The 10,109-nt window shown below is 42.8% G+C and overlaps 1 protein-coding gene across 4 annotated transcripts; it reads right to left on the bottom strand.

Annotated features, from left to right (window-relative positions):
* Positions 1-4,616: 4,616 nt before the first annotated feature.
* LOC124681201 lies at positions 4,617-9,832 on the bottom strand. 4 transcript variants are annotated; one of them, XM_047216144.1, is made up of 14 exons: positions 9,785-9,832; positions 9,475-9,635; positions 7,969-8,219; positions 7,785-7,839; positions 7,344-7,471; positions 7,101-7,254; positions 6,751-7,006; positions 6,589-6,670; positions 6,434-6,500; positions 6,269-6,326; positions 6,112-6,193; positions 5,671-5,934; positions 5,410-5,583; positions 4,617-5,263 (listed from the first exon to the last, which is right to left on the bottom strand). In XM_047216144.1, exons 2-14 carry the CDS (start codon positions 9,587-9,589, stop codon positions 4,919-4,921), a joined length of 2,031 nt encoding a protein of 676 aa, XP_047072100.1. In that variant the 5' UTR covers positions 9,590-9,635; positions 9,785-9,832; the 3' UTR covers positions 4,617-4,918. The 4 variants fall into 4 exon arrangements, with proteins under 4 accessions (XP_047072100.1, XP_047072101.1, XP_047072102.1 ...); XM_047216145.1 differs by lacking the exon at positions 9,785-9,832 and having other exon boundaries at positions 4,617-5,260; positions 9,475-9,765; XM_047216146.1 differs by lacking the exon at positions 9,785-9,832 and having other exon boundaries at positions 6,269-6,323; positions 9,475-9,765.
* Positions 9,833-10,109: the final 277 nt, after the last annotated feature.

Below are 10,109 nucleotides of genomic sequence, written 5' to 3'. Positions count from 1 at the left end.
GAAGGAGGGCGTCGAGAGGCCGGCCGAGGGGCCACACGCTAGGGCCGCGCGCCCCTCCCGGGCCGCGCCGCCCTAGGGTGTGGGGCCCTCGGGCCTCCCCTAACTTGCCCTTCGGCTCCGTAAGTATTCCGGGAAAATAGGGCCTTCGTATAAATTCCGAGGTTTTTCCCGAAAGTTGGATTTCTGCACAAAAACGAGACACTGAATCGGTTCCGCTCGAAAACAGCGTTAGTCCGTGTTAGTTGCATCCAAAATACACAAATTAGAGGCAAAACAACAGCAAAAGTGTTCGGGAAAGTAGATACGTTTTGGACGTATCAGTGGGGCATGTGGATTGCGAGCAAGGGAGCAGCTTTGAACGGGATGTTTGTTTCAAACTGCCCCAGATTTCTAAGTTGTCTCGTAGCAAGGAGGAGGATGAGAGTGGGATAGAAATATCCAAGGTTGTGATTTGCGGCGGAAGGTTTGGAGTGAAACCCTAGATGGCAAGAGTTTACCACACAAGCCAGATCTAGATTTACTCTCTCTCTCTCCCTCTCTCTCTCTCTAAGAACATCTTATTTATTTGTTTTCTGTTGGGGGTTGGGGCTTATCGTTCTTTCTAAGATCCAGATTTCAAGTTTGATGTTCCAGTAAGAACTCTTACATTTTCTATGTTCTACACATGTCAATAGAATTAACAATGAAAAAACTAGTATTCCTAAATTATATGAACGGTTGGCATAGAAAACAACCATGACATTCTCAGTCAAACTATGTGATAATATCTTCTTGCTAATGTGGCATTCAAGAACACATAATTTGGTCTCATCTACTACGGGGTGGCAAGAGACAATTTTTCCCCTCCAACTTGCTTATCTATTTCGCCTCATCCTCTTCCTCTACTTCTATTTCCTCTAAAATGTATCTCACATTCGTCACGCCCTACATATTCGTACTGTTCATGTGTTTTGATCTTGTATGATATTGTGGTATATAACTAGGGAAACACTTGCATTTTGTGTAGCTAATAATTGAGCCATACTTGTTTTGTTGTTTTGGCCTTGATCCAATAGCTTGGGGCATCTTGACTTTCTACAAGATATGTTGTCTCATTTATGAGGTGGCTCCATTAGCTCTGTTCATTTGATTACTTTGTGTCGTAGAGGGTGTGTTTTTCTAGTTGACTTTAATCGTCCAATTGCTAATCCAAATCAAGATGCCCCTTGATCATAATAACAACCTCATTTGCCTAGTATTCAGTGGAAACGCTTGACCACTTCATACTTTAGGGACTCTCTATTCGTACAAAGTTTTGACTTTCGTCTGCTGCTCTTTATGCTCCAAAAGATCCTTTAGCAAGCACTCCACCTACATATATAGCTCCCACCATGATTTGCACTCCTCGAGGCTGAATGCTCATGCTCTTCAGTTCTAGGAATTTGTTGGAAGAAACAAGGTCTTGTACAATATATTGCTATATCTTCACCTATCGATAAAGATGTGCCACAGAAACGCCTGCCTATCCCATTAGTGCTTCACACATGGGTTCATGGCACTGCTGATAGTTGGAAGACGTTTCTCGGTTGGAGGCATAATTTGCAATTTTGGCATACCTCTTTTGACCTCTCCTTGGTGTAAAACATGTTGCACATGCCCCCTTTTTTAAAATGTTTCAGAAAAACTAAGTCTTCCCTTTCTCGATGCATGACAGGTGGGAGAGACGACCGTGTGGTAGCCCATACGGCTATGATGGGTGGAGTTAAAGTCGCAGGTCATCTGGATTATGGGTTGGGGCATGTGGATTGGGGAGCAAAGGAAGAGCTTTACATTGGTTGTTTCTTTCAAACTTCCCTGGAATTCTAGGCTCTCTCATAGAAAGGATGAGAATGAGAGAGGGATACAAATATCCAAGGTTGTGATTTGCAGCGAAAATTTTAGAGTGAAACCCTAGATGTCAAGAGTTTACCACACAAGCCAGATCTAGATTTACTTTCAAAAGTACACAGATGCCGCCTAGAGGGGGCGCAAATAGGCAGTTTAATTTTTTTTACCATATGGGATTAACAAATGCGGAATAAAACTAGAGTTTACTTTGCCAAGCCCAAAACATACATACTATGGTTCACTTATATGCACCAACAATTTATGCTAAGCAATAGAAGCAACTATGTTATAGCAAGATATATAACTTCAAGCACGAAAGCTATCACAAAGTAAAGTTCATAAGTAAAGAGCTCGGGTATAGAGATAACCGAGGCACACGGATGCACCCAAATTCACACTCTTGTGAGTGCTAATACCCGCTGGAGAGGTGCGGCGACTTAGTGCTTCCCAATCACCTCAAGGGGCCTCACCTTGAGGTGTGGTTGCACGATGCACACCAACACCACAAAGACCTCACCCCAAAATGTGGTAGCATACCGAACGCCACAAAGGGCTCACCTTATTCTCCGGTGACCCTCGCTACGAAGGTCTAGGTCACGGTTCCACTAAGGTATTTCCTTCGAGACGGAAACCACCTTACACAAAACTTTGGGCACACTTCCACAACTTAATTGCAGGCTCCCAAGAAATCTTCACAGAGGCCTCAAAGGCGTCTAGGGTTCCAAGAACCCAAGAGTAACAAGCTCCTCACTTTCACTTCTACAAATCTTAGTGGAAGTATCAAACCAATGCACCAAATGCAATGGCAAGTTCATCACTCTCAAATTTCACCAAAGCTACAAAAACTATTGGGGGAATAAGAGAAGGAAAACAAAGTAGAAGAACACCAAATTCTTCAAGATCTAGATCTAGAGGGTTCCCCTCGCAAAGAGGGGGATTTGATTGGCGGAAATGTAGATCTAGATCTCCTCTCTCTTTTTCCTCAAAAATATGCAAAAAATCATGTAAGGAAACAAGAATTAGGGCAAACTTTGAAGGTCAACAATGGAGGAGAGAGATGGGATCTAGCCCAAGGAGGAAGAAGGGAGTCATATATACCCCCTCCTAACAGAATATGACCGTTATAGTCCTCATAGGCCGGATTATCCGGGTCCAGATTATTGCAAAAATCCGGTCCCCGAAAAATGGCTAAGGACCTTAAGCGAGACGTCCTAGTAGGGGGCGGATATTTGGCCTGATTATTGGCCGTATTATTCATTAGGCCGGATAATTTAGGGACCGGATTATCCGCCCCCTAAAAATGGTCAGCCAGCAAAACGAGAATGACCATAACTTAAGCATCTGAATTTCGATTTTATACACAAATCTACCACATTGTCCAAAATCTTTTTGAAACTTTAAGCAGTACAAGGGAGACACATATTCGCAATAATGCATGTTCTAATGTCTGCAACAACGACTATGAGGGGCATGTGATACATATGTGGATCTATAATGGCTCGTAGTATTATGTTTATTTTTGTTAAAAATAAGATAGCAAAATTGTAGAACATTATCCAAAACATCCCGTCTTCACCTTTGCCCTTCCCAATCCTTTGATCATCTCGTTTGCTACTCCTACTCGTCGTCTTGACCTTGCCAATCTTAGGCCTACATCTTATGCTTTAAGCCAACTTTAGATTGTAAGAATTTCATAGTTTTTTTAGGATTCAAATCATTATGATTTTTTCCTATGGCCTATGGATTGACTTTGGATCAAAGCAATGGCTTAAATCCCCAAGGATCGGATTCTTGTGACCAATTTCATAGGAATTTGAGCATGCACAACAACCTTTTTTGTAGACTCAAGTAGGATCATGGTATTTTTCCTATGTTACATACAAACAACTATTATGCAGTTTTCGTGTATTTTACAATCCTCTGTTTTGCACATGCACGTGTTTTTCGTATCCACGTGGTTCTCCTATTCCTGCGTTTCTTAATCATGCAATCCACATAGGCCATTATACTTCTTTTTGCCTAATTCTAGTTTATATACTTGGGCGTGATTTTCGTGGGCGAAAACATTATGGAATATAGATGATACATATTTACCATCCTACACGGTTTGAAAATGGAATTCGATCCACAACTTGATAAAAAAAAAAGACGAAACATGCTGTGAATAATGTCAACTTCAAATCTGATATAGTAAAATTCACGATATAATTTATCTTTTTTTTTTCTTGAGTTGTGTTGTCAATTTGAATCTACAATTTTGTGACATTGTAATACATGTTGTATGAGGCTAGTTTTTTTTTAATTCCCTAATTGGCCAAAATACCTAATTGGCCACACTCCCTTACAAAATCATCTCTTCTCCTTCATCGACGATACTGTTCTCTCGTAGCCGTGCGCAAGGCGGCCACCGTGGCATTGGTTTTGCCACTACCTGCGGCTCTCTCCAATGGACACTCGGATCTCGGCCTCCTATGAGGGTGTTGCTATTCTCTCCTGGTAGGGGTACGGACGTCGTCGGTAGCTCGGTGCAGGTAGAAGCAACTACACAATCTAGCATGCAGTTAATAGCAAGAAATCCGTTCTGGTATTTGCAAAATGGTACCTTTGTGTATATCTATCGTCTTTTTTGTTTTTGTTTATTGTGGGTAAACGCATACCTTTCCTGAACCGGACCGAACAACATTTAAACATAACAATTTTTATGAAAGTTTGCCTATTTTCATCATTATGCATGTATCAAAACAGTTACATACAGGGAGAAGCTACTATAGGATTTTATTTCTATCTAAAAATTAAAGAAGTATGACAGACCAGAATACCGAAAATTCAGAAAGGCTAATGAATAATGCAGCTGCGCTGCAAATTATACTAATCACACTTTTGTTTGTCCCCTTTACTCCGATAGCCACCCATTCAGTTTTAAACGGCTTTAAATTAGCCACCCATTCACTCACTCACCCCTTGTAATATTTTCAGAACCATCCTTTGTCATCAGACGCCAGGAAATTTGGTTTTGTTTCATTTTTCATAGCACTTTTGCCAGTTAATTGCACTAGATCAGCCTGAGCTGCGGCGGCCGTCTGCCACCGCCACCACCCTGGTATGGTGCGCAGAGGAGCTCCACCTGTGGCGGCGGCATCATGGCTGCGGGAGGACGGGGCGCCAGCATCGGTCGCAGGGAGGAGGATGATATGTCCTGGAGCCTGCTGTTCTGCCACGACACCGGCACGCCACCTTCTGCTGGCCTTGGCTGGTGATACTGGGCGAAATGGAACTGCCACATCTGCTGCTCCTGCTGCGGAGTTGGCGCGAACTGCTGGAGCTTCATGGTAGAAGGGATCGCCTGCTGGCCGGGGTGGGGTGCGTAGCCCGGGTTGCACATGTACTGCTGCATCTGCTGCTCGGCAAAGGTAAAGAAGAACTAGTAAGACTCCTTTTAAGGTATTACAAAAGTTACTGTGATCATGAATTGGATGAGTGCATTTATCTACATTATAATTGTTAACTAAACAAGTTGGGAAACAGTGTGCAAAGAGGAAGAACCTGCTGAACTGTCAATGTAGGCGCTATGTTCCCTCTGCTACAAGGGAGATGATGTGGATACGGATACGGCGTCGGACCGCGGTGGACGATCATCTGGGGATGATGTAGATACTGAACATACTGTGCCCCTGAGAATCCCGCTGAAGTGGCCATGTTGAGATTATTACTACCAACCTGAAACAAACAAGCCACTTAGACATGTCAAGAAAGAATTACAGAAGAAATATAGGTGGCAGCCAGCTGAAGGGCAGTCATGCTCACCATTTTCTGCCGACCAGCAGCCACATCGCGAAACCCAAGAGATTGCTGAACCGGGTGTCTTGCATCAAAATGCGCCTTGTTCTTATTCATGGTGGAGCTGCTCGACGTTGTCAACATGCAGCTGCGTGAACTTTCCTCGGGTTTTACTAGGTTTTGTAACGCCTTTTCTTTGTCTAAATGCGCTTGGATGAGATGACTCACATAGACATGAGTAATACTTTTTTTCCATGTCTTTGTTGGTTCACCAGTTTTAGAAAGGGAAAGCTGTAGATGAAAGAGCTATATTTGTCAACTCAGTACTCATAAGGGTAAGTATTCAGTATTAGTTTAGCAGTCGGCTTGGCGATAATTTTCCCATATATCCAATAAGAAAATAAATATAACAAAATGAGTAAAAGAGGTAAATGCTTTCGAGAAAAGAAGTATAGATAAGATACTGACCTTTGGATTATTTTCACTTGCACTAGCTTTAGAAGTTTCGGTGGCAGGTTTTGATAGTGCCCCTGACGTGCTTGAAGAGAGACTGGAAAAGAGACATACATTAACCATGTTTTTAACAGCTAAGATCAATATGTGAAATTCAAAGATAGAAAGTTACTTTGTGGAATACGCTTTCGACGTACAAGGTAGCGGAGTCCGGACCGGAGGCATAACTTCTAATGAAGTAACAACAGATTAGCTAAGAAGTAACCACAACACCACCAGCATTTTGGTAGAATGGTGTCTTAAACAAATTGTGATGGCATTCCGAAACTAGGATTACCTTGGACACTGTTATTCTCATCTTTTGTCCCATCATGTACCGCAAAACCAGGTTTACTGCATTTCACCTGTACAAAATCATATTGTGAGAACTAATGTTAAATTGGGACTAAATGGAAGTAACAACAGTGCTCTCAGAGAGCAACAAAGCAATACCAGCCAGTGAGGAGCCTCAGACTTTGTCGGATTAGCTAGACTTAGACTACCATTAAATTGCAGTTTCGGCTGCTTCCGGGCACTGCAAACAGAAATAAACATGAGATATACTTCAACCATAGGACGAGGGATATACTGAGGACATACAACAGCGATCCCTACCTGTTATTGGAGGAGACTGTAGATGGACTTGACAAAATCGTGTCAATCCCCAAAGAAAGGTCCTGTTTTTGCCCATCTTTTGAAAAATGTAGAATTATGCTGTTGTGGGGAGCATTTAAATCAGGATTTTTTTGTGGAACACTGCCATTTTGTTCCACTTGTTGATCTACGGGGGCAGGCCGAATAACAGCTTCGTCATCATCAGTTCGCGATACTATCAATTTGTTAACCTCCTTCATAGCTCCTGTAGGAGTAACCACACCCAAATTATAGATGCAGCATATGATTGAAAATGTACCATCTTTATGATTAATATGATACAGCACAAGTAAGACAGGGTGCATATGAACCTTCTGAGCAAGAAGTCGAGGCAATATTTACGCTTGAGATATCTTCTCCCGTTCTCATTTCTGCTGCAGTTGCCTCACAAACATGGGGGTTTTGGGACAGTGCAAGCAAAGTATCAGCAAGCACTTCCTCCTCCTGTGTGAAGGAGTTTGATGTCTGCAAGAAAGAACCCATAGTTTACTTCCATGTTTCCACCTTGCGCCATGAAAAAAATGAAGAGAAGTTTTGAAGCATAAAATACATACCGTGGTCTCACTGGTTCTTGTTTCGTGATCCATGAGAAAAATCTGAGCGCTGATAGCTGAAAGATGGCGTCTCTTCTTTGCATGCCGCGGTGATGAAGAAGCATTTCGACCGGTGCGCTTATTTATGGCTGAAAGTAGAAGACCCAGAATACAAAATTCAGATTCAGAGATCTACCAGAGTTCTTAGAAAGAAAGTACAGACCTTATCACTGACCAGCTAAGTTAGATTTGATGTTAAATACTATCCTATATTGAAAATGTAATGTATTACTATTTCTGCATATGAAAACACTAGCATTGTTGATTAGGCATCATATCTGTAACCATTAGCCGCAGATGGTCCTATGCAATCTACAAATCAATAGGTAAAGATGGAAAGAGAAAAGGACAAAGCTGTCCCTGTTCCCAGCTTTATGAGACAGCAAATGCAGTGATTAGTACCTGATCTTAATTTCCTAGGAACCGGTGGGTCCGCAGCATCACAGCCCTCAGCCACCTTTGAATTCACAAAATGAAAAAATAAATCAAGACGTGCATAAAGAACAGGAAATAAATGATTGAAACTTTTTGTTGTTTAGGAATAAATGATTGAATGAACTTCAGAGAAGGCAAAACAAGGCGTCACCTTTCCGAGGGTCCTCACTGTCTTCCTACTGCTAATCAGACCGCTGAAGCTACTACCAGCTGCAGCCAGCGAGGAGAGGATGATATCATCCTCGCCACGGTCTCGGTCGGAACGTTCCGTCTCCCCGCCATTGCGGTTGTTCATGTCGCTGTTGGTTGATCTCCACTTCAGGGGCGCTTTAGGCTTTTTTCCCTTCTTACGCCTGAATTCGGCGATGTGATCACCACCCTCGCTCTCGTTTCTGTTGCTATCTGGAAACAATGTTCAGAGGGAAATCCATATCAGAAAGCTTAGTTGATGAGCATCCGTTGTCAAGCAACATGTGCACTGCCGTACTTGGAGGAGTGGTTAAAAGAAGTCCAGATGGTCGAGAAGAACAGTCAGAGCTGTAATACTTAAATAAAAACAACAGCGAAAAATCATTTTGGAATGGTCACCGGCGAAGCCGAAGGGAGATAGGATGCAAACTAGGGAGACAATAACAATTTTCTTCAGAGTTTCAGAAAGTAGGAGGAAAACAATAAATCCTGCACATGTTATCTACTTCCATTTATGGTGTGTCATGCTCCATTGATACTCCACAAAGGCCATTTCTGTTGTGGAAAGGACTACAGACAGGGAGGCTTAAGGCTTGCGTGCAGACGTGTGCATATATCTATCTACACGTCGGCATGCAGTACGTGACAAGCGTTACAACCCAAGCCACACAAGCACCACCAGATTTCTTCACGAAAGAGAGCTTCACCTAATCGAACCATCCAAAAAACCAAAATGCAGAACAGATACCAAACCTTCAGCACAAAATGGCAGAAAAAAATTGTTTCTTGTGGGCTTGTAGCCGGAGGCCTGACGGAAGAAAAATGCTTTTCCTCAAAAACTTTTTGGAAAAGGAGGTTGAACCCTGGCCTTTTTTCTCAATATTATGTAGACGCATCTAAAAATAAGAACTCCGTAGACTCCATTTATTTCCTATCAGAAAACCCAGATGAAAGGTTAAATTTCCCTCGTATCTGTTGTTACTCTTAGAATGTAAATTGGAAATATCCACTGTTTGGACAAAACAGAGGAGAATTTGATTACCATTTATTAATTAATAGTTAGCTAGTACTCCATAGTACTACATGCTGCTATAGTCTCTAGACAATGATTTTCCAAGAAAGGCGCTATAGTCTCTACATGCTGCTCACTAAACAAAAAAAGAAGGCTAAGTTTCCAAGAAAAGAACCTTAAAAGTTAAACCCAATCGCAGAATTCCCCAGTAGTATGACTCTACCACCCCAGGACAGAGCAGAAGAAAGAAACAAAAAAAAAAGAGCACCAGGAGATAGAGAGAGATTGTTCTTTACAGGGTGTATCAGATAAAGATAAGGGGTATTTTGGGGAAGATGAGAGAGAAAGCAGGCTGGGAGCAGTTTGTTGGTTCACTGTAACCAATCCTGTGATTCTGGACCCAGTAGAGAGAGGCAGATGCCATTGGAGGAAGCCGGGAACAGCACACACACATACCTAGAGCAGCAGGGGAATCAGCGGCAGGGGACGGAGGGGAGCTCCGTATCACGTGCCTTCTCGTGAGCCCAACCACCAGCGGCTTCCTCTTCTCCTCATCCTCCATCTCCACCATCCGAAAAGGTCACCCAGAAAGTCAGCTCAAAAATCCCTCCTCAAACCTAGACAGGGAGCCAATGCATTCATCACAAAACATGAACAGAGGGAGAGGAGGCTTTAAAGGGGGAGGAGAAGGAGAGCAAAGTGAGTGAACAGCAACTTTGTTTTCTTTTTCTTTATGGGAGAGATAGAGAGAGAAAGTAGGACTGACTGAGGCAAGGCGACAAGCATCCAGAGGTGAGCAGTACCACCGCAATGGAAGAAGGAAAGGAAGGCGCGCGCCATCAGAAAAGGTCTGGATAAAAAAAAAACAGAGCGACCTGCTTGCTCCTATGATGATGGATGCAGAGGAAGGGATCGGATGCGACGAGGGAAAGGTGGTGGAGCAAGGAATTCTTTCTTTTGCGTTGCCTGAAAACGAAACCATGCTTGGATTGGATTGGGTGGATCTTTGGCTAGCCCCAGGAATCCCAGAAAGAGGAATACGTTTGCATCGGGGAAGAACCTTCACTTTATCCAGATCCGAATTAACGCCA

This window comes from Lolium rigidum, unplaced genomic scaffold (genome assembly GCF_022539505.1).
Source record: "Lolium rigidum isolate FL_2022 unplaced genomic scaffold, APGP_CSIRO_Lrig_0.1 contig_35635_1, whole genome shotgun sequence".
In the NCBI taxonomy this organism is placed as follows: Eukaryota; Viridiplantae; Streptophyta; class Magnoliopsida; order Poales; family Poaceae; genus Lolium; species Lolium rigidum.
This window is presented reverse-complemented; position numbering and strand designations above follow the sequence as displayed.

Bases quoted from the DNA above. Each gene is read 5' to 3' on its own strand.
- LOC124681201 (XM_047216144.1), bottom strand. From the start codon at position 9,589: ATGGTGGAGATGGAGGATGAGGAGAAGAGGAAGCCGCTGGTGGTTGGG. The intron at 6,194-6,268 runs GTAACTTTCTAT...TCTCTTTTCCAG, and splicing joins TCGAAAGCGTATTCCACAAA to TCTCTCTTCAAGCACGTCAG. The intron at 5,584-5,670 runs GTGAGCATGACT...TGTTTGTTTCAG, and splicing joins CTGCTGGTCGGCAGAAAATG to GTTGGTAGTAATAATCTCAA.